This window comes from Oncorhynchus kisutch, linkage group LG2 (genome assembly GCF_002021735.2).
Source record: "Oncorhynchus kisutch isolate 150728-3 linkage group LG2, Okis_V2, whole genome shotgun sequence".
NCBI classification, from domain to species: domain Eukaryota; kingdom Metazoa; phylum Chordata; class Actinopteri; order Salmoniformes; family Salmonidae; genus Oncorhynchus; species Oncorhynchus kisutch.
Window position 1 is genome coordinate 61678436 of NC_034175.2, and position 22798 is coordinate 61701233.

The 22798-nt window shown below is 42.0% G+C and overlaps 2 protein-coding genes across 5 annotated transcripts in view; both read left to right on the forward strand.

Moving 5' to 3' along the window:
- The first annotated feature begins 1767 nt into the window (after positions 1-1767).
- LOC109903150 (carbonyl reductase [NADPH] 1) lies at positions 1768-7184 on the forward strand. Of its 2 annotated transcripts, XM_020499792.2 has the most exons (5): positions 1768-1940; positions 2217-2297; positions 2854-3142; positions 3391-3498; positions 4619-7184. In XM_020499792.2, the coding sequence occupies exons 3-5, from the start codon at positions 2857-2859 to the stop codon at positions 5092-5094; spliced, it is 870 nt and encodes a 289-aa protein (XP_020355381.1). In that variant the 5' UTR covers positions 1768-1940; positions 2217-2297; positions 2854-2856; the 3' UTR covers positions 5095-7184. The 2 variants fall into 2 exon arrangements, with proteins under 2 accessions (XP_020355381.1, XP_020355379.1); XM_020499790.2 differs by lacking the exon at positions 1768-1940 and having other exon boundaries at positions 2104-2297.
- A 167-nt stretch (positions 7185-7351) lies between these two features.
- The window catches only part of LOC109869596 (protein dopey-2-like), a 67603-nt gene continuing 52156 nt past the window's right edge, over positions 7352-22798 (forward strand). Inside the window, exons 1-2 of one of the 3 annotated variants that reach the window (XM_031799486.1) lie at positions 7352-7734; positions 9663-9777. The gene's annotated coding sequence lies outside the window, so the exon portion shown is untranslated. The remainder of the gene's footprint in view (positions 7735-9662; positions 9778-22798) is intronic. The other 2 variants (XM_031799482.1, XM_031799492.1) reach the window with 2 other exon arrangements.

Sequence of the window (22798 nt, forward strand, 5' to 3'; positions counted from 1 at the left end):
TTGGGTTGTGCCGTGGCGGAGATCTTTGTGGGCTATACTCAGCCTTGTCTCAGGATGGTAAGTTGGTAGTTGAAGATATCCCTCTAGTGGTGTGGGGGCTGTGCTTTGGCAAAGTGGGTGGGGTTATATCCTTCCTGTTTGGCCCTGTACGGGGGTGTCCTCGGATGGGGCCACAGTGTCTCCTGACCCCTCCTGTCTCAGCCTCCAGTATTTATGCTGCAGTAGTTTATGTGTCGGGGGGCTAGGGTCAGTTTGTTATATCTGGAGTACTTCTCCTGTCCTATTTGGTGTCCTGTGTGAATTTAAGTGTGCTCTCTCTAATTTTCTCTTTCTTTCTCTCTTTCTTTCTCTCTCTCGGAGGACCTGAGCCCTAGGACCATGCCTCAGGACTACCTGACATGATGACTCCTTGCTGTCCCCAGTCCACCTGGCTGTGCTGCTGCTCCAGTTTCAACTGTTCTGCCTTATTATTATTGGACCATGCTGGTCATTTATGAACATTTGAACATCTTGGCCATGTTCTGTTATAATCTCCACCCGGCACAGCCAGAAGAGGACTGGCCACCCCACATAGCCTGGTTCCTCTCTAGGTTTCTTCCTAGGTTTTGGACTTTCTAGGGAGTTTTTCCTAGCCAACGTGCTTCTACACCTGCATTGCTTGCTGTTTGGGGTTTTAGGCTGGGTTTCTGTACAGCACTTTGAGATATCAGCTGATGTACGAAGGGCTATATAAATACATTTGATTTGATTTGACTGCTTGGCCAGGCACGACTCCAACACCATCATTAAGTTTGCAGATGACACAACAGTGGTAGGCTTGATCACTGACAATGCCGAGGTTAGAGACCTGGAGGTGTGGTGCCAGGATATCAACCTCTCCCTCAGCGTAATCAAGACAAAGGAGATGATTGTTGACTACAGTAAAAGGAGGACTGAGCACACACCCATTCTCATGCATGGGGCTGTAGATGAGCAGGTTGAGAGCTTCAAGTTCCTTGGTGTCCACATTACCAACCAGCTAGATTGGTCCAAACACCAAGACAGTCGTGAAGAGGGCACGACAAAGCCTATTGCCCCTCAGGAAACTAAAAAGATTTGACATGGGTCCTCAGATCCTCAAAAGGTTCTACAGCTGCAACATCGAGATTATCCCGACTGGTTGCATCACTGCCTGGTATGGCAACTGCTCGGCCTTTGATCGCAAGATACTACAGAGGGTAGTGCGTACGGCCCAGTACATCACTGGGGCTAAGCTGCCTGCCATCCAGGACCTCTATACCAGGCGATGTCAGAGGAAGGCCCTAAAAATTGTCAAAGACTCCAGCCACCCCAATCATAGACTGTTCACTCTGCTACCACACAGCAAGCAGGAGCGCAATGTCTCGGACCAAAATACTTCTTAACAGCTTCTACTATGCATTGTGGACTATGCAATGCCAAGTGTGTGCAAAGCTGTCATCAAGGCAACATTGAAGAATCACAAATATAAAATATATTTTGATTTGTTTAACACTTTTTTGGTAAATACATAATTTCTATGTTATTATATAATAACTATGTTATTTCATAGTGTTGATGTCTTCATTGTTATTCTACAATGTAGAAAATAGTCAAAATAAAGAAATGCCTAGAGTGTGCAATGCTATCATCAAGGCAAAGGGTAGCTACTTTGAAGAATCTCAAATATAAAATATATTTTGTTTTGTTTAACACTTTTTTGGTTACTTCGCTATTATTCTACAATGTAGAAAATAGTCAAAATAAAGAGAAAACCTTGAAAGAATAGGTGTGTCCAAACTTTTCACTTGTACTGTATGTTGCATGTTATGTCTTGAATCTTGATCTCAGTTGTTCCTTCCTGTCATGACAAGAACCTTGAAGAAATCGAATGCTCGGGCAGGGCTTCTACTTCTCTGACCGTTATTGTGTTGAATGATACTGTAAGTTGCTGTTCAAAATGGATTATTAATGTATCTTTCTTTTTAGATAAAACTCCCACTTTTGAGATAAAACTCCCACTTTGTGTTTATAAGAGAGTTTGGGAATGGAGGGGGAAGGGAATCGGGTGGGGGTGGGTGGGTGGGAATGAGGAAGAAGATTAGGGGGAGATAAGAGGGAGAAACAGTGCGAGCTAGTTAGCTGAAAAAGTACGGTGACATTTTGTCACATTCTAGACCTCTCCGCTAATTCAAGAGAATATTCTCTGCCACTTCTAGGTGTATCAATCCATACTGTGTTAGCTGCAAAGACGGTGGTGTGCTCCATACTACATTGTAACAGTTTATACATTCACACTGGTAAGTGATACATCTGAATATAAATTATTATTTATTCACTGGTGTAAATTAATTATAATCTGCACTGTTTAAATTGCTCAGGGAGTTACATTTCTATGTATCTTTAGATTATGTGGATATGATGGATTTTTTTCAAATCTATTTTACGGTGTGCCAGCTAATGTTCTATACCAGCACTAAAACAACTGATTAATCTACCAAATCAACCTTGATGAGTTGAATTAGGCATGCTAGCCCTGTGCAGGAGCAACATACCTTTAATTTATATCGGCAACATGTTAAACACATGTTAATGTATTGTGAATTGTATGTTTACCGGTAGCTCAGACTAGCCCTCAAATTCAAATCTGGACCTTGAAGCCAGTTCCATAGATGTTTTTATTTTATTCTTCCACTCTAATCAGGGACTGGTTTAGACCTGGGAAACCAGTTGTGTGCAATTCATGATCAAGTAGAACAGAAAAACTGCAGTTCTCCAGACCTCGTAGGGTAAGATTTGAATACCCCTGCTCTATAACTTTCTGAATCTATAGCTTTTGATTTTTCTCTCTCTGAGGTGATGTCTGGTCCACAGGTGGTTCTTGTCACTGGCTCCACACGTGGCCTGGGGTTAGCCATAGTGCAGGCGTTGTGCCAGGGCTTTAAAGGGGATGTGTATCTGAGTGCCCGGGACGTCCCGAGGGGGGCCATGGTTGTCGAGGATCTGCAGAGGGAGGGACTCAAGCCCAGACTCCTCCAGCTGGACATCACAGACCCGGTCAGCATCCAGGCGGCCCGGCAGCATTTCATGAAGGAGTATGGGGGTCTGGATGTGCTGATCAACAACGCAGGCATCGCCCCAAAACGTAACTACACATTAATGTTACACAAACACACACCATAAGTCTATGACACACTAGCAATACACAGCTGATTCAAATAATCAAAGCTTAATGATGAGTTGGTTATTTGAATCAGCTGTGTAGTGCTCGGGCAAAAAACTAAACTAGCCACAGGACCGAGTTTGGGAAACCCTGCAATAAGAGTATTGTGTGTTAGCTGGCATGGGATGCAGTGCCATTTAAAGTGAACTAATAGCTCCCTCTGTGTCCAGGAGGTGACCCTGCATCCTTTGGCAGCCAAGCAGAGCGCATTCTCCAAACCAACTTCTTCGCCACCAGAGACATGTGCAATGAATTTCTCCCTCTCCTGAAGAAAGATGGTAAACCCTTGTTTCATGGGGGAAAACTATCACTGATTTGGTAGTGTACCCAGTGATTATTTTGTATTATACGATGGGTGGGTCTAATCCTGAATACTGATTGGTTAAAACTGCATTCCAGTTGGTGTCTATTCCACAAGATTCCAAAGGCTAAATCTGAAATATATTACCTTAAAATGCCCATGTATCTGTTCCATCTGACTGCTCAACCCACTGTCTCTCCGACATTTGAAACATTGTTTCAATATTCAAATTGAGCACATTTTCTATGCCAGCCGAAATCGCGCCTTATTAGCTCATTGTTATGGATGTATCCAAATAAATGCCACTGGAAAACAGTTTAAACAAATGCGGCTACTTTGCTGTTATTCTGGCTCTACTTTTTGACGTGACTGTAAATTAGCCGTAGTTAGTTAGATAGCAAGCAAGGCATACGAATGTTGCCAGCCAGTATGGTAATAGAACATTTAGAACGATACAGAACAATAAGACGGAACGACTTGGTTGCATCTCTGGCAACCGAACCAATAGAACGAACGACCGGCCGGCTTGGTAGCAAGCCTAGATTTGTGTCAGGACTATATCTTGTGGAAGGATGAAATAGTATGAATAAATTAATAAAAAAAACGTTTTAATTAAAATATGTCAATCATTATTTGAATGTATTGCTAACCCGTTGTAATAAAGTGATAATGCCCTCGAAGCCGTTGTTTGGAGAATATATTGGCGCGGTTTGCCGGCCTGAGACGAACAACACCCGTGCCAATATATCCTCGAAATACCGACTTCTCGGCCATTATTACATAATTATACAATGGGTGGGTCTAATACTGAATGCTGATTGGTTAAAAACGCATTCCAGTCGGTGTCTATTACACAAGTTACCGCCGTCTAAATCTATGACGTTAAAATGTTTATTTACTCTGTTCCATCTGACTGCGCAATCCAATCCACTGTCTCATCAGCCCAGCCAGGCACTTTATAAACGTGATCTCCACTATAAAAAGCATCTAGACATTATCTTGACTTCGTTTTGGGCCTAACAACACCCATGCCAAATCACTTAATTAATCTACATATTATGTTTCCTTTACCTTAACTGTATGTCTGTCTGTTATAGGGAGGATAGTGAATGTTGCCAGCATCGTGGGCTATATCACCCTCTATATGTGTTCTCCGGACCTCCAGGCCAGGCTCTGCAGTGATGACATCACAGAGGAGGAGCTAGTGGCTCTGATGAAGCGCTTTGTTGCCGAGGCCAAAGCTGGAGACCACATCAACAAGGGCTGGCCAAATTCAGTCTATGGGGTGTCCAAAATAGGCCTGATGGCCCTTACCCGGATCCAGGCCCGCAGGCTAAGAAGAGAGATGCCCCAGAGAGGGATTCTGATAAACTCCTGCTGCCCGGGCTGGGTGAAGTCTGACATGACCTATCCCAATGGGACCAAGACGCCTGCGGAGGGGGCTGACACACCTGTGTACCTGGCGCTGTTGCCTCCAGCAACACTAGAGCCCCAGGGGGAGTTTGTAGTGGATAGACAGGTACAGGTTTGGGCGGGGTCACCAACAGGTGCAACAATTGATGAGGGACCCTAACTCAGGACCCTTTCATCTGCTGCTATAATATATACAAGTAACTGCCAAAATAAAGGAAACAGCAACATAAAGTGTCTTAATAGGATGTAGGCCTAGGGTGAGTCAGAACAGCTTCAATGCACCTTGGCATAGATTCTACAAGTGTCTGGAACTATATCGGAGGTGTGCGACACCATTCTTCCTCGAGAAATTCCATTATTTTGTGCTTTGTTGAAGGTGATGGAAAACGCTCTCAGGCGCCACTCCAGAATCTCCCATAAGTGTTCAATTGGGTTGAGATCTGGTGACTGAGATGGCAAATGGTTTACATCGTTTTCACACTCATCAAACCATTAAGTGACCACTCCTGCCCGCAAGTCCACCCAATCAGATTGAGCAAAAAATTATTCTAATATTTTCCAAATGGGACATTATTTTTATTTTTACCTAAGAACAGTACTTGACCTGGGCAGGAGTTCACCGGAAATGAGTACCCGGCACCTCAAATGTTCTTCTGCTTGAGTTCCTTCACCTCCTATAGAATATTAGCACAAAATTATTTGAGTTCACTTAAATATAAATAGTACCGGCACCCAAAATGACTACCGGCACCCAAAATGACTACCGGCACCCAAAATGACTACCGGCACCCAAAATGACTACCGGCACCCAAAATGACTACCGGCACCCAAAATGACTACCGGCACCCAAAATGACTACCGGCACCCAAAATGACTACCGGCACCCAAAATGACTACCGGCACATATTTCAGTCCAAGTCTAGCACTGGTCTAAACATGCATACACCATCAGATAGAATTCATAGCAAGCAGTAGGGAGGGGGTGGGACATCGAAAGGGATATTTATATTAATAATAATACATTTTATTTGGCAGATGCTTTTCAGGACACTCAATGACATCTTACATAAAATCGAGTGCTGTACTAAAATCTATTTTAATTTAGGCCTATATAATGAATTTGAATTATTATTGATTATTTACTGTTAAACTAATTTAAAAAAAACTAACAATCAGCTTATTAATTTCTAAATAAAGGGTGGGTTCTGGCTTGTGTCACTTCATACTGATACCATGTGCTGTAAACCGTAGCTATTGCTGTGTTGGCTAGGCTACACTGTGTAGGCTACTCACTGTTAGCTAGCTAAGACTCACTAGTCAACTTAGCTAGCAAAAACAAGTAAAATGGCCAAACAAAGCTCAGTGTACATTTTTTAAAAGAGACCGTGCATAGAAGAGGATGTTGGAGAATTTGCCAAGTTATTTGATATCAGTGATTTTGCCATGAAGGCCGGCCAGTCCCCCTGTATCAATCACTGATTGCATTGGTCTAATCAAGGGCCTTAAAGAGATTTTCAGTACATTCAGAGACAACGATCAGCACTACAACAATGTTTTCATTCAACACTTTCAGAAATCATGCTCTTAACCACTAGACTATATCAGGGCATCATGTTCTAGTCTAATAGGTCTATGGTTTATTATGTGCCATCAACAGATTTCTGCCTACGCCACTGGATGGAGGCATTGTCATCCTATAGCCAAAATAATGGCCTGGACAGCATTTTATACATGACCCTAAGCATGATAGAATGTTCATTGCTTGATTAACTGAGAAGCCACACCTGAGTGGAAGTGCTTTCAATATACTTTGTAGGCCTTCCCTCATCAACTCGTGTTTCCATTATTTTGGCGGTTATATATATATATATATATATATATATATATATATATATATATATATATATATATACACATGTGTGTGTGAATTAACCATAATGTATTGGTGTATAATAACCATTTAATAAGCACATCAGTAAAGAGCAATTTAAAAAACATTGTAATTTGTCTTTTATTTGCAGTTTATCTACTGCACTGTGAAGTGTTTGCAGAGCCAGAGGATATGGTTGATGTCCACTGAATAGTTAAACACGTCACTTCATTGTCTCAAAAATGACTGTAAAAATGTAATGAAAACGAGCCAGGGGATAGGTTGATGTGCACGGAATAGTTAAACACGTTACTTAATTGTCTCTGTAAACATGTAATGAAAACGATTGGCTGATAAAAAGTAAACATATTAAACATGCAGCTTGTTTGCAGTTATTTTGTCAGTCCTCTTCGCCCCAGCTTTGACCAATACCTGACAGTGACTCCGGAGGTTTCTAAACATCGCACATCCCGGAATGTACCAAAGCCGGGGGTGGCAGTGAGACAAGAGAGAATAATACTTTCAGATTTTAACACTGAATGCAAGAAACAGGTTTACCCACCACGGTTGACTCGTTTATTCATGAAGACGTTTAAGTGACCTTGTGAGGGGCTTTTATAGCTTGTGAAGATAAATACTGCTCCTAAGCGGTCGTAGCTATTCACCCCCCTTCCCCTAAGAGCAGGAAGTGCACTCTCCTAGCTCCGTTCGTGTGCATTGAATCAGCTGAGTTTGGGGATGCCACCCCTTTGGGTTTAGCAGGATCTGCTCAAGGCAAATTTGGGTAATGGGAAACGCACTCTAGACATAACGGTTGGTTGGCGGTTTCTTCAAGCAGAACGGACGCTACATCCAGACCTGTTAACCATCACCGTTTTGCCGGGGTTGAGGGACATTTGAGAGCTTAAACCGGAGCTTATTTTGCAGTTGGTGAGTCATTGATGAACCCATATGATACACCTTGTGTTTTATTGTTTACCGCACCACGTGATAACACGTTGATACAACATTTTTCCCATTTTAATTAGCTGTTTTCTCCCTAGTTCACGTTTTCCTGTTGTGAATCAATATGATCTAAATATGGTGCATTGTAGCCTACTATACAAATTCATTTGACTCGTTGGTCCAAAGGGACATGATGTACCGTGGTAGTTTGGGCCATGTCTTGTGGCGATTGAAACCCGCTGTCATAATCAGCTGTATGGACTGAGTGGGCAACTCTATCAGACCTACCTTTTAATCTGAAACATCAACAAACATCCAATTTCAATTATTTTAAAATTGTTGCTTTGCACTGTTTCATCAACAACATGCATGCCAGTCTTTCCTGGTTGAGGGTTGACGAGAGATGAACTGCTTCTAGTTTTTATGAGAAATAATACTGTGATGAAAGTTCCAGATTGTCTCCATGATCAAATAACATTCAACTTAGACACCCATATATATCCCACAAGACATGCCAGTAGGGGTCTCTTCACAGTCCCCAAGTCCAAAACGAATTCACTGTATTGCACAGTATACAGAGCCATCCATGGAACTCTCTTTCATCTCCAATTCCTCAAGCAAACAGCAAAATTACCTTTAAAAATCGGATTAAACAACATCTCATGGAATGGTGGGGACTGTAAGGGGACACACTCTAACACGCTAATAATTTTTTGTGTTTTGTTGTATTTTGCATTTCTGGGACTGTCCTTGTGTATCAGTGTTTTGTTGTATTTTGCATTTCTGGGACTGTCCTTGTGTATCAGTGTTTTGTTGTATTTTGCATTTCTGGGACTGTCCTTGTGTATCAGTGTTTTGTTGTATTTTGCATTTCTGGGACTGTCCTTGTGTATCAGTGTTTTGTTACTTGTCATGTTTTTTTGTGGACCCCAGGAAGAGTAGATGCTGCTTCTGCAAAATCTAATGGGGATGGAAATAAATAAACAAAAAAAATAAACACCACAGGAAAGATGAGGAAGTGGTGGAATTTGAGGAGTTATTTTCAACAGAGCATGTAGATGATGATGTCATGAGAGTTCCGGATCCTTTAGATCCTGTCAAAGATGCTGAGCGAGAGACAGACTGTATTTAGCTGGAAGAGCAGGAGCTTGCCTAATACATTGCCAATAACATCTGATTGGATGAAATCCTCTTCTCGCTCACTCACACACACAGACGGAAATCCCTGATTTGCTTTCACACTCTCCATAGCCATGCCATCTTACATAATGCTGTCTGGTCTATAGAGTCACATTCAAAGGCTCTGCCATGACTGAGCTCTGCCATGACTGAGTCTTTAACAGCAGTGTCTGTCCCATCCTAGCAGTTCTGGCCTGTCCAATTCATATTAGAAGTCTCACAAGGCATAGTCTTATGCAATAGTGCTATATTACAGTCAGTTTCATAATCTGGTAATGAATATCTCTTTGCTCTTTGTGAGTCCACCCTCTAAACACACAGCCCCCCCCCCTCTGCAGGAGCAAACGTTGCTTACTGGAGTGCTCGCTGCTCCCTATCAGCATGTTCATGACACGGAGAATGAGTGTTTGACGGGCTGCTCGAGGCTTTATTCAGTGTTGAAGTTCAACTTTGGGATAAACTACAATGTATTTGAGTATCTACACGATGTAGCTCCAGGCCTAAATATTGACATTTCCTTGTTTGAATTCAAACAGACATTTTGTGATTCGATCAAATTCCAGGAAAATATATTTAAAACCAATTTTTTGAAAGATATTTGTGTATCCACACAGTGATGTTTGCATAGGGTTAGTAGATCACTTGACAGGCTTGAGGTTGTCCTATATGCAAATCCTCCTGTATTTCTGCACCTAACCTGACCTGTTCACATTGCCTACCTACTTGTTTGTCAGGAGAGAACTTACAACATTAGCAGAAATTGGAAGAGCGACAGAAAGGAAAGAAGAGAGAATCTGACTGTGTGGATCTGTGGATGCGTCAGCAACTGTTCTGAGACTAGCCTTTTCAGTAAGTTGTGTCTTAAAGGCAAAGTACTGACCTAACCTTTTTTAAAGTAGAGGTTCTGATCCATGATCTGTATTAAAGCGTACCTTGTATTAAAGGTAGTTCTAATGGCTAGTGCTGTGTGAGAGAATGGTCCATTCACATATTTTCTGTCCAGGGCTAGACAGACTAGGCTATTCAATCAGTTCAGTCATACTGATATTACTGTGTTTTGTGTGTGTGTGTCTTTGTGTCAAAATCAAATCAATTTATTGGTCGAGTACACAGTTTAGAAGATGTTATAGCTGGTGCAGTGAAATGCTTATGTTACTAGCGCCTAACAATGCAGTAAAATGTCAAACAAGTACACAAATAATTCAGATGTAAAATAAATATAAATAAATAAAAAGTACAACATAAAGAAATCAAGAACGTAACAGTAATCCAAATCTATATGTACAGGACCAGTCAAAAGCTTGGACACACCTACTCATTCCAGGGTGTTTCTTTATTTAAAAATATATTTTCTACATTGTATAATAATAGCGACGACATCTAAACTATGAAATAACACATATGGAATCATGTAGTAACCAAAAAAGTGTTAAACAAATCAAAATATATTTTATATTTGAGATTCTTCAAAGTAGCCACCCTTTGCCTTGATGATAGCATTGCACACTCTTGGCATTCTCTCAACCAGCTTTATGAGGTAGTCACAGTCATACCGAAATGACTGCTTTGTGCATGTATGTGTGTACCACAGCAGTAAATTGCAATTAATCTGTGTAATGCATTGCGTTTGGCAGTGATTTGCAGGATTTAGTGGCTGAGTGTGTTAGGCATTGTCGGCTAGGTCCCGAAGAGGAAGGGATGTAAGGCTGTCAACGCCACTGCTTACTCATCAGTTTGGATTCCCCTCAGTGATATAATTCTGCTCCCTATGGTTATCTTAGTCTCTCTTTCTTCCTACTCGGATTCCCGTCTGTCTCTTTGTCTTCCATTCTGTCTCCACATCCCTGAGCTTGTCTGAGATAAAGGTATAGAGACAAACAGAGACAGACATCAATCCATGTGTGTGTGTCTGTTCAGCTTGTTTCCAGGATTTCAACACACTAACGATCAATGTTGTCGAGGAGACACAGATAGCCTTGCCCATAATTCTCCAACAAACAAGCAAGCAGTCCCTAGCTAACTCCTGTCAATTAGAGATGTTGACATGAGATTGCCCTAATTAATCAACTGGTTGAGCGTACTCTGATCTCACCATCCACACACAGCCTTTAACACAGACACAAAGAGACACAGAGAGCTAGGCTATTACACATATAGATGGGAGGGACATGGGGATTGGGATGTGAGCAGGCGGTTACGGGTAGGCAGGTAACCGGTATACCCCAGACAGAGTACTTTGTCATTGACACTTATTCTGACTTGGTTAGGGGCTGCCGTGTTAGTGTTGCTCAGCAGCACAATGTTCTCTCCTGTTTCCATGGATCAATGGATTTAGTTTTATAGTGCTTCCTCACTGTTGTTCTGTTATTGAAGGAATTATTTCCAAAGGGAAGCTCACCTACTACTGTCCTGGAGTGACCAGAATGAGACTCCGCACATGTGGCAGTGTCTTTAACGAAACAGCCAGGGTAATCGTTTTAGTCTGGGTAGCCATTTGATTAGATGTACAGGAAGGAGTCTTATGGGTTGGGGGTAGAAGCTGTTTAGAAGCCTCTTGGACCTACACTTGGTGCTCCGGTACTGCTTGCCATGTGGTTGCAGAGAGAACCGTCTATGACTTGGGTGGCTGAATTCTTTGACAATTTTTAGGGCCTTCCTCTGGCACCGCCTGGTATAGAGGTCCTGGATGGCAGGAAGCTTGGCCCCAGTGATGTGCTGGGCCGTACGCACTACCCTCGAATGTGTCTTGCAATCGGAGGCCGAGCAGTTGCCTTGCCGAGCAGTTGCCTTACCAGGCAGTGATACATCCAGTCATGAGGCTCTTGATGGTGGAGCTTTAGAACCTTTTGAGGATCTGAGGACCCATGTCAAATCCTTTAAGTCTCCTGGGGGGGAATAGGTTTTGACATGACCTCTTCATGACTGTCTTGGTGTGCTTGGACCATGTTTGCTGGCGATGTGGACATGACTGCCTGGTATGATGTGATGTGATGTTCCCTACCCGTACCACCTGGGGGCGGCCCGTAAGGAAGTCCAGGATCCAGTTGCCAGTTGCAGAGGGAATTTTTTAGTCCCAGGGTCCTTAGCTTAGTGATGAGCTTTGAGGGCACTATTGTGTTGAACGCTGAGCTGTAATCAATGAATGGCATTCTCACGTAGGTGTTCCTTTTGTGCAGGTGGGAAAGGGCAGTGCGGAGTGCAAAAGAGATTGCATCACCTGTTGATCTGTTAGGGTGGTATGCAAATTGGAGTGGGTCTAGGGTTTCTGGGATAATGGTGTGCATGTGAGCCATGACCAGCCTTTCAAACCACTTCATGGCTACAGATGTGAGTGCTACGGGTCGGTAGTCATTTAGGCAGGTTACCTTAGTGTTCTTGGGCACAGGGACTATGGTGGTCTGCTTGAAACATGTTGGTATTAGACTCAGACCGGGAGAGGTTGAAAAGTGAAGACACTTGCCAGTTGGTCAGCACATGCTCGGAGTACATGTCTTGGTAATCCGTCTGGCCCTGTTGCATTGTGAATGTTGACCTGTTTAAAGGTCTTACTCGCATCGGCTGCGGGGAGCGTGATCACACAGTCGTCCGGAACAGCTGATGCTCTCATGCATGTTTCAGTGTTACTTGCTTCGAAGCGAGCATAGAAGTAAATTAGCTTGTCTGGTACGTAGGGTTGCACGTTTTGGGGAATATTCAGAGGTGGAAACTTTCCGTGGGGAATATATGGGAATTAACGGGAATATATGGGAATTAATGGAAATATATGCAAATTAATATTAATACCATTTAAAAGTTGATGTTTTTTGCATTGGATATATTTACCATATCATATAGAGACATAAACATTTTACCTTATAAGAAGTAAACATAATTGCAAATTATTTAAATCCTTCCAATTGAATAAAATAAAAAATAAAAATTACCAATTGTGACTCCCCATCCCGGATCCGGGAGCGTAATCATCGCCTGACACTAATTAGCATAACGCTACGGACATAAATATCCCTAGAAAATATTCCTATTCATGAAAATCACAAATTAAATATTGAGACACAGCTTAGCCATATTTGAATCACCCTGTCATCTCAGATTTTCAAAATATGCTTTACAGCCAAAGCTAGACAAGCATTTGTGTAAGTTTATCGATAGCCTAGCATAGCATTATGCCTTGCTAGCAGCAGGCAACCTTGTCACAAATCAGAAGCAATCAAATGAAATCGTTTACCTTTGAACTTAGGATGTTTTCACTCACAAGACTCCCAGGTAGATAGTCAAAGTTCATTTTTTCCCAAAATATTATTTTTGTAGGCGAAATAGCTCCGTTTGTTCTTCACGTTAGGCTGAGAAATCGCCCAGAAATTGCAGTCACGAAAACGGCTAAAAATATTCCAAATTAGCTCCATAATATCGACAGAAACATGGCAAACGTTGTTTATAATCAATCCTCAAGGTGTTTTTCTAATATCTATTCAATAATATATCCGTCGGGACAATTCGTTTTTCAGTAGGACCGATTGGAGTAATGGCTACCTCTGTATTTTACGCGAGAATCTCTCTCGGAGCCACCATGTGACCACTTACGCAATGTGGCCGCCTATGGCTATTCTTCAACATAAATGAGAAACTTTTGTTATAGACCAAATACTTATTTTCCACCATAATTTGCAAATAAATTCATTAAAAATCCTACAATGGGATTTTCTGGATTTTTTTTCTCATTTTGTCTGTCATAGTTGAAGTGTACCTATGATGAAAATGACAGGCCTCTCATCTTTTTAAGTGGCAGAACTTGCACAATTGGTGGCTGACTAAATACTTTTTTGCCCCACTGTATATGTCCACCTCTTGAACATCAGACTCTGAGGCCTCATCTTCACTGTCACTTTCCAACCTTATTGAGGATGGCTCGTTGTCAGGCTCCAAAATCCTCAAATTTGCCCGGATGGCCACCAATTTTTCAACCCTTGTATTGGTCAGCCTGTTGTGCGTGTGTGTTCCCAAACAAGGACCAGTTGCACACTAAGACCGCTGATGTTGGTGGGATTTGGAGGATGATGGAGGCAACAGGGGGAAGAGTCTCAGATCCACAAAGTCCCTTCCGTCAGGTGGCTGATGAGATATGTTGGCATGACTGCCGTATTGCATCTCCTTCCCAAAGCCCTGGCTTGGAAGTGTACTTCGCCAGACTGCCAAGAACCTCGCCCTCATCCAGGCCAAGGTGGCGAGACACGATAGTGATGACACCATAGGCCTTGTTGATCTCTGCACCAGACAGGATGCTCTTGCCAGCATACTTAGGGTCCAACATGTACACTGCAGCGTGTATGGGCTTCTGGCAGAAGCCTTCACGCTTTTGGATTTATTTCAGGACTGCAGTTCTCTCTGCTTGGAGCAACAGTGAAGTGGGCAGGGCAGTTCGGATTTCTTCTCTAACTGCAAGCAGAGTCTGAACATCAGACAGGATGGCATTGTCTCCCTCATTCTGTGCAATGGCTACTGCTTTAGGTTTCAGGGGTTTCAGGCTGCTTACCACTCTCCCAAAATACATCATCCAGGAAGATCCTTTTGATGGGGCTGTACATATCGGCAGACTGTGACATGGCCATTTCTTGGAGTGACTCCTTCCCCTCCAGGAGACTGTCAAACATGATGACATGATGAACTGAAACGTTAGCTTTCTTACATAACACATATTGCACTTTTACTTTCTTCTCCAACACTTTGTTTTTGCATTATTTAAACCAAATTGAACATGTTTCATTATTTACTTTAGGCTACATTTATTTTATTGATGTATTATATTAAGTTATAATAAGTGTTCATTCAGTATGGTTGTAATTGTCATTATTACAAATAAAAAAATAAAAGATTCGTCCGATTTAATCGGTATCGGCTTTTTTGGTCCTCCAATAATCGGTATCGGCGTTGAAAAATCAAAATCGGTCGACCTCTACTCCATTGACTCAAAAAACGTGTGATTCCAGGAGGACCATGAGCTGTTGCTATTGATAAGGTGGCTAATTCATTATTTTCACCGCGAATAGAAGTAGGGGGACTTTTATCAGAGGTTGCTTGTTGTGACCATTGAGGGAACTTTATGCACTTGGCCAGAGGATTCTGCTTCTTTGTTGCACTCTTCACATATAATTTAGCACAGTATTTACAAATGTACACAGCTTTTCCTTTTACATTAGCTGCAGTGAAATGTCTCTACAAATCAGATAGTGCCCGTGGCATTTTCCTGTATAGATGATGAGGGGAAAAAATAGTAAAAAACCCAAAATACAATTCCAGTTAGATGAAACAACTAATTTGTAAGATAAACGTTTAAAAATGAAACATATATGGAAACAGGTGAATTAACACTCCTCAGTTAGCAGGCTCAAGCAAGCTAAAACCCACATGGTAGCAAAAAAGAACTTGTTAACAAGTTAGAAATTATTTAAACACACTTTGCTATAGGCTACTATTCACTAGTTAACAAAAAATCATGTATGTCGCAAATATTTTCACCCCACCCAGTATTGTTATCCAAACTTACCAGAAAGCATGTAGTCCTTGGCTCAGACAGTGTAGTAGTATGGCCTCAATAGCATCTCATTAGTGTGCAAGGTCTTGATAATCAGCTGTACATGTGATGGAAGAATGCACTGTGCATGCAGAGGGTTTCAATTCCACTGAATTGGGGATAATTTTAACAAAATATGCCACAAGACCTAGAATTGCCTTGTGTATCCCACATAAAAGGTTCACTGTTATAAGCAAAAAAAAATTGATGATTTTTAAACAAAATTCCCGGGCTTAAGTTCCCATGAAAATTTTTCTGAAAAAATCTGGAAATTTACCAGAAAGTTTTTGACCCTTTGCAATCCTACTGCTACGCTCGTGTCACTGGCAGCTCTTGGCTGTGCTCCCCTTTGTAGTCTGTAATAGTTTGCAAGCCCTGCCACATCCAAAGAGCATCGGAGCCGGTGTAGTATGATTCGATCTTAGTCCTGTATTGATGCTTTGACTGTTTGATGGTTCATCGGAGGGCATAGCAGGATTTCTTATAAGTTTCAGGCTAAGAGTACCGCACCTTGAAAGAGGAAACTCTACCCTTTAGCTCAGTGTGGATGTTGCTTGTAGTCCATGGCTTCTGGTTGGGGTATGTACGTACAGTCACTGTGGGAACGACATCATCGATGCAGTTATTGATAAAGCCAGTGCCTGATGTGGTGTACTCCTCAATGCCATCGGAAGAATCCTGGCACATATTCCAGTCTGTGCTAGCACAACAGTCCTGTAGCTTAGCATCCGACTTCATTTAACTTTTTTATTGACCGAGTCACTAGTGCTTTCTGATTTAGTTTTGGCTTGTAAGCAGGAATCAGGAGGATAGAATTATGGTCAGATTTGCCAAATGGAGGGCGACTGTGTGTGGAGTAAAGGTGGTCTAGTGTTTTTTTTTCAGTCTGGTTGCACATTTAACATGCTGGTGGAAATTCGGTATAACAGATTTAAGTTTCCCTGCATTGAAGTCCCCGGGCCACTAGGCACACCGCCTCTGGATGAGCGTTTTCCTGTTTGCTTATGACCATATACAGCTCATTGAGTGCGGTCTTAGTGCCAGCATCGGTTTGTGGTGGTATGTAGACGGCTACAAAAAATACAGATGAATAGTCTCTCGGTAGATTGTGTGGTCTGCAGCTTATCATGAGATACTCTTCCTCAGGAGAACATAACCTTGAGACTTCCTTAGATATCGTGCTCAAGCTTTTGTTTACAATTATACAAAGACCGCCACCCATTGTCTTACCAGAGGCTGCTGTTCTATCCTGCCGATACAGTGTAAAACCCGCCAGCTTTATGTTGTTCATGTCGTTGTTCAGGCACGACTCAGCGAAACATAAGATATTACCGTTTTTAATATCCTGTTGGTAATTTAATCTTGCTCATAGGTCATCTATTTTATTTTCCAATGATTTCACGTTGGCCAATAGAACGTCTGGTAGTGGGGATTTACTTGCTTGCCTACGAATTCTCAGAAGGCAGCCCGACCTCCGCCCCCTTTTTCTCCGTCTTCTCTTCATGCAAATGACGGGGATTCGGGCCTGTTCCCAGGAAAGCAGTTAATCCTCCACGTCAGACTCATTAATGCAACCGCTGTGTCAGATTTTAAAAAAAAACTTTACGGAAAAAGCGAACCATGCAATAATCTGAGTACAGCATTCAGACAACAATCCTCAGATTTCCCACTTCCTGGTTGGATTTTTCTCAGGTTTTCGCCTGCCATGTGAGTTCTGTTATTCTCACAGACATCATTCAAACAGTTTTAGAAACTTCAGTGTTTTCTATCCACTACTACTAATAATATGCATATATTAGCATCTGGGACAGAGTAGCAGGCAGTTTGCTCTGGGCACCTTATTCATCCAAGCTACTCACGCTGTGTTTGGCCTGTCACCAAGAAGTTAAAGGAAAAAGCTTCTACCAGTTCTTGGTGAGTAATCCAGGTCCAGAAGTTATTTTTGGTCATAAGAGACGGTAGCAGCAATATTATGTACAAAATAAGTTACAAACAACACCATTTTTTGGGGACAAAATTTCACAGTTGGTTAGGAGCATGTAAAATGTCAGCCATCCTCTCCCATGCCATTTTATGGTCCCCCTCTCCGTTATATGACTCTGCTCCCTATGCTTCTCGTCTGTCCGTCCGTCCGCCCAACTCTGATTCCCGTCTTGCATTCTGTCTCCAAATCCCTAAACTTGTTTGAGATAAATGCACAGAGACAGAAATCAATCTGTGTTTGTCTGCTCAGCTTGTTTCCAGGATTTCAACACACTGACAGACATCAATGTTGTAGAGGAGACAAATCGATAAAGAATTATAGGGATATCTAACAAGCAAGCAGCCCCTAGCTAGAACATTAGAGATGGCCCTATTTAATCAGCTGGTTGAACTTACTGTGATCTCACCATCCACACACAGCCTCGAACACACAGACACAAAGAGACGCAGAGGGCTAGGCTATTACACATATAGAGGGGAGGGACAAGAGGCCTGAGCTTGGGATGTGAGCAGGGGGTTATGGGTAGGCAGGTGACCGGTATACCAGTATCACGCCTCGATTACACCGACAGCGTCATTGCATTTTGGTACACCAGAAGTACATTCATTTTCAATGGAACGCTGTGTTTGCCTTGCAGCATTCCATTGCAGAGGCAGTTGCAGTGCGTTTTGTGTGGCGCATACGTTGGATTTATCGAACAAATGCATCAAACTGTATGCATAGACAGCTTGACAGAAACAGTAGCAGAAGGTGAATGTTGACCTTTTGTTGCACACACATCCAGATGATGCTGCGTACCATTTTGCGCAATGACACTGTAGGTGCGATCAAGGCATTTTCATTGACATGTACTCTGACTTGGTTAGGGGCTGCCATGTTAGTGTTGCTCAGCAGCACCATGTTCTCTCCTGTTTCCATGGATTAAGGGTTTAAGTTTTATATTACTTACTCAGTGTTCTGTTAATGGAGAAATTATTTCCAGAGGGAAACTGACCTTCTCGAGTACTGTCGTGGAGTGACCAGAATGAGACTCCTCGCGTCTTTAACGAAACAGCCAGGGAAAGCCTGTGTTTCTACGCATAATATTGTTTGTGTCTGTGTTGTGCAGGCTTGCCTATGTTAGTTAAAGCCTCTCTCTCCCACAGTGAGTCCAGATGTCTCTGTTGCTCTAATCCTGCCCTCTCTCTCACCATATGTTAGTCTCGCTCTCTCTCTTCTCTCTCTCTATATGTTTTTGTTAGTCCGTCTCCCTCTCTCTCCATGTTTTTGTTTCTCTCTCTCTGCTCCATGTCTCTCTGCTCCATGTCTCTCTGCTCTATTACATTTACAGAGTGTACTGTGTGTACACACACACACACACACACACACAAAACAACCTTTCCTCAGGCAGGAGATCAATTGAACATATACAGTTAAACCTTCTGTCAGTGATAATTATTTTTCAGAGCTAAATAAAATAGTTTATTGCATATCTAGGATTGTCTCCATTCCAAATTACTCTTGTCATCCCATTGGTTGTCACAGCAACCATATATGTGCGTTACTTGGGCCAGTACTTGGACTCGATGAAACTTATCTTATGTTTCACCAAGTCATGGCTGAACGACGACATGAATAACATACAGCTAGCGGGTTATACACTGTATCGGCAGGGTGGAACAGTAGCCTCTGATAAGACAAGGGGTGGCTGTCTATGTATATTTGTAAACAACAGCTGGTGCACAATATCTAAGGAAGTCTCAATGGTTTGCTCGTCTGAGGTAGTTTCTCATGATAAGCTGTAGACCACACTATTTACCAAAAGAGTTTATCTATATTCTTCGTCGCTGTCTATTTACCACCACAAACTGATTATGGCACTAAGTCCGCACTCAATGAGCTGTATATGGCCATAAGCAAACAGGAAACGCTCATCCAGAGGCGGTGTTCCTAGTAGCCGGGGACTTCAATGCAGGGTAACTTAAATCCGTTTTACCTCATTTCCACCAGCATGTTAAATGTTCAACAAGAGGGGAAAAAACTAGACCACCTTTACTCCACACACAGACACGTGCAAAGCTTTCCCTCGCTCTCCATTTGGCAAATCTGACCATAATTCCATCCTCCTGATTCCTGCTTACAAGGGAAAACTAAAGCAGGAAGCACCAGTGACTCGGTCAATAAAAAAGTTGTCAGATGATAATCTACAAGACTGTTTTGCTAGTACAGACTGGCATATGTTCTGGGATTCTTCCGATGGCATTGAGGACTACACCACATCAGTCACTGGCTTCATCAATAAGTGCATCGTTGACATCGGCCCCACAGTGACTGTACTTACTAGAGGTCGACCGATTATGATTTTTCAATGCCGATTTATTGGAGGACCCAAAAAAGCTGATACCGATTTAATCTGCCAATTTTTTTTATATACAGTGGGGAGAACAAGTATTTGATACACTGCTGATTTTGCAGGTTTTTACTACTTACAAAGCATGTAGAGGTCTAATTTTTATCATAGGTACACTTCAACTGTGAGAGACGGAATCTAAAACAAAAATCCAGAAAATCACATTGTATGATTTTTAAGTAATTAATTAGCATTTTATGCATGACATAAGTATTTGATCACCTACCAACCAGTAAGAATTCTGGCTCTCATTCACCTGTTAGTTTTTCTTTAAGAAGCCCTCCTGTTCTGCACTCATTACCTGTATTAACTGCACCTGTTTGAACTCGTTACCTGTATAAAAGATACCTGTCCACACACTCAATCAAACAGACTGCAACCTCTCCACAATGGCCAAGACCAGAGAGCTGTGTAAGTACATCAGGGATAAAATTGTAGACCTGCACAAGGCTAGGATGGGCTACAGGACAATAGGCAAGCGGCTTGGTGAGAAGGCAATAACTGTTGGCGCAATTATTAGAAAATTGAAGAAGTTCAAGATGACGGTCAATCACCCTCAGTCTGGGGCTCCATGCAAGATCTCACCTCGTGGGGCATCAATGATCATGAGGAAGGTGAGGGATCAGCCCAGAACTACACCGCAGGACCTGGTCAATGACCTGAAGAGAGCTAGGACCACAGTCTCAAAGAAAACCATTAGTAACACACTATGACGTCATGGATTAAAATCCTGCAGCACATGCAAGGTCCCCCTGCTCAAGCCAGAGCATGTCCAGGCCCGTCTGAAGTTTGCCAATTACCATCTGGTTGATCCAGAGGAGGAATGGGAGAAGGTCATGTGGTCTGATGAGATAAAAATAGAGCTTTTTGGTCTAAACTCCACTCGCCGTGTTTGGAGGAAGAAGAAGGATGAGTACAACCCCAAGAACACCATCCCAACCGTGAAGCATGGAGGTGGAAACATCATTCTTTGGGGATGCTTTTCTGCAAAGGGGAAAGGACGACTGCACCGGATTGAGGGGAGGATGGATGGGGTCATGTATCGCGAGATCTTGGCCAACAACCTCCTTCCCTCAGTAAGAGCATTGAAGATGGGTCGTGGCTGGGTTTTCCAGCATGACAATGACCCGAAACACACAGCCAGGGCAGCTAAGGAGTGGCTCCGTAAGAAGCATCTCAAGGTTCTGGAGTGGCCTAGCCAGTCTCCAGACCTGAACCCAATAGAAAATCTTTGGAGGGAGCTGAAAGTTCGTATTGCCCAGCGACAGCCCCGAAACCTGAAGGATCTGGAGAAGGTCTGTATGGAGGAGTGGGCCAAAATCCCTGCTGCAGTGTGTGCAAACCTGGTCAAGAACTACAGGAAACGTATGATCTCTGTAATTGCAAACAAAGGCTCTCTACCAAATATTAAGTTCTGCTTTTCTGATGTATCAAATACTTATGTCATGCAATAAAATGCAAATGAATTACTTAAAAATCCTACAATGTGATTTTCTGGATTTTTGTTTTAGATTCCGTTTTAGATTCAGTCTCTCACAGTTGAAGTGATAAAAATTACAGATCTCTACATGCTTTGTAAGTAGGAAACACTGCCAATTTTGCAGGTTATCAAATACTTGTTCTCCCCACTGTGTGTGTGTGTGTGTGTGTGTGTGTGTGTGTGTGTGTGTGTGTAATATATATATATACAATAATACTGAATGAACACTTGTTTTTAACTTAATATAATAAATAAATTTAGCCTCAAATAAATAATGAAACCGGTTCAATTTGACTGATTCCCTGACCTGTCAATGTTTTTAATTTGCTGTTTTTGATTTTGTTATACTCTTCTGAATTCTATGGGTTTTACTAGATTACTTGTAGTTCTTCATGTTGTTTGTCTGTAATTTTTTTAATGACTTGGTGCTGCCTATCTTGGCCAGGACGCTCTTGGAAAAATAGATTTTAAATCTCAATGAGCCCTTCCAGGTTAAGTAAACATTTGGTTTAAATAATGCAAAAACAAAGTGTTGGTGAAGAAAGTAAAAGTGCAATATGTGCCATGTAAGAAAGCTAATGTTTAAGTTCCTTGCTCAGAACATGAGAACATATGAAAGCTGGTGGTTCCTTTTAACATGAGTCTTCAATATTCCCAGCTAAGAAGTTTTAGGTTGTAGTTATTATAGGACTATTTCTCTCTATACCATTTGTATTTCATATGGCTTTGACTATTGGAAAATCTTATAGGCACTATAATATTGCCAGCCTAATCTCGGGAGTTTTGCAGTCATAAACAGCACAATGCTTGAAGCACAGAGACGAGCTGCTGGCAAATGCAGGAAAGTGCTGTTTGAATGAATGCTTACGAGCCTGCTGCTGCCTACCACCGCTCAGTCAGACTGCTCTATCAAATATCAAATCATAGACTTAATTATAATATAATAACACACAGAAATACGAGCCTTAGGTCATTAATATGGTCAAATCTGGAAACTATCTTTTCGAAAAGAAAACGTTTTTTCTTTCAGTGAAATACGGAACCGTTTCGTATTTTATCTAACAGATGGCATCCCTAAGTCTAAATATTGCTGTAACATTACACAACCTTCAATGTTATGTCATAATTATGTACAATTCTGGCAAATTTGTGTGGAAGAAATGGTCTTCACACAGTTCGCAATGAGCCAGGCAGCCCAAACTGCTGCATATACCCTGACTCTGCTTGCACAGAACGCAAGAGAAGTGACACAATTTCCCTAGTTAAAAGAAATTGATGTGAGCAGGCAATATAAACTAAATATGCAGGTTTAAAAAATATATACGTGTGTATTGATTTTAAGAAAGGCATTGATGTTTATGGTTAGGTACACATTGGTGCAACGACAGTGCTTTTTTCACAAATGCGCTTGCTAAATCATCACCCGTTTGGCGAAGTAGGCTGTGATTC

Bases quoted from the DNA above. Each gene is read 5' to 3' on its own strand.
- LOC109903150 (XM_020499792.2), top strand. From the start codon at position 2,857: ATGTCTGGTCCACAGGTGGTTCTTGTCACTGGCTCCACACGTGGCCTG. The intron at 3,143-3,390 runs GTAACTACACAT...CTCTGTGTCCAG, and splicing joins CGCAGGCATCGCCCCAAAAC to GAGGTGACCCTGCATCCTTT. The intron at 3,499-4,618 runs GTAAACCCTTGT...TGTCTGTTATAG, and splicing joins CCCTCTCCTGAAGAAAGATG to GGAGGATAGTGAATGTTGCC.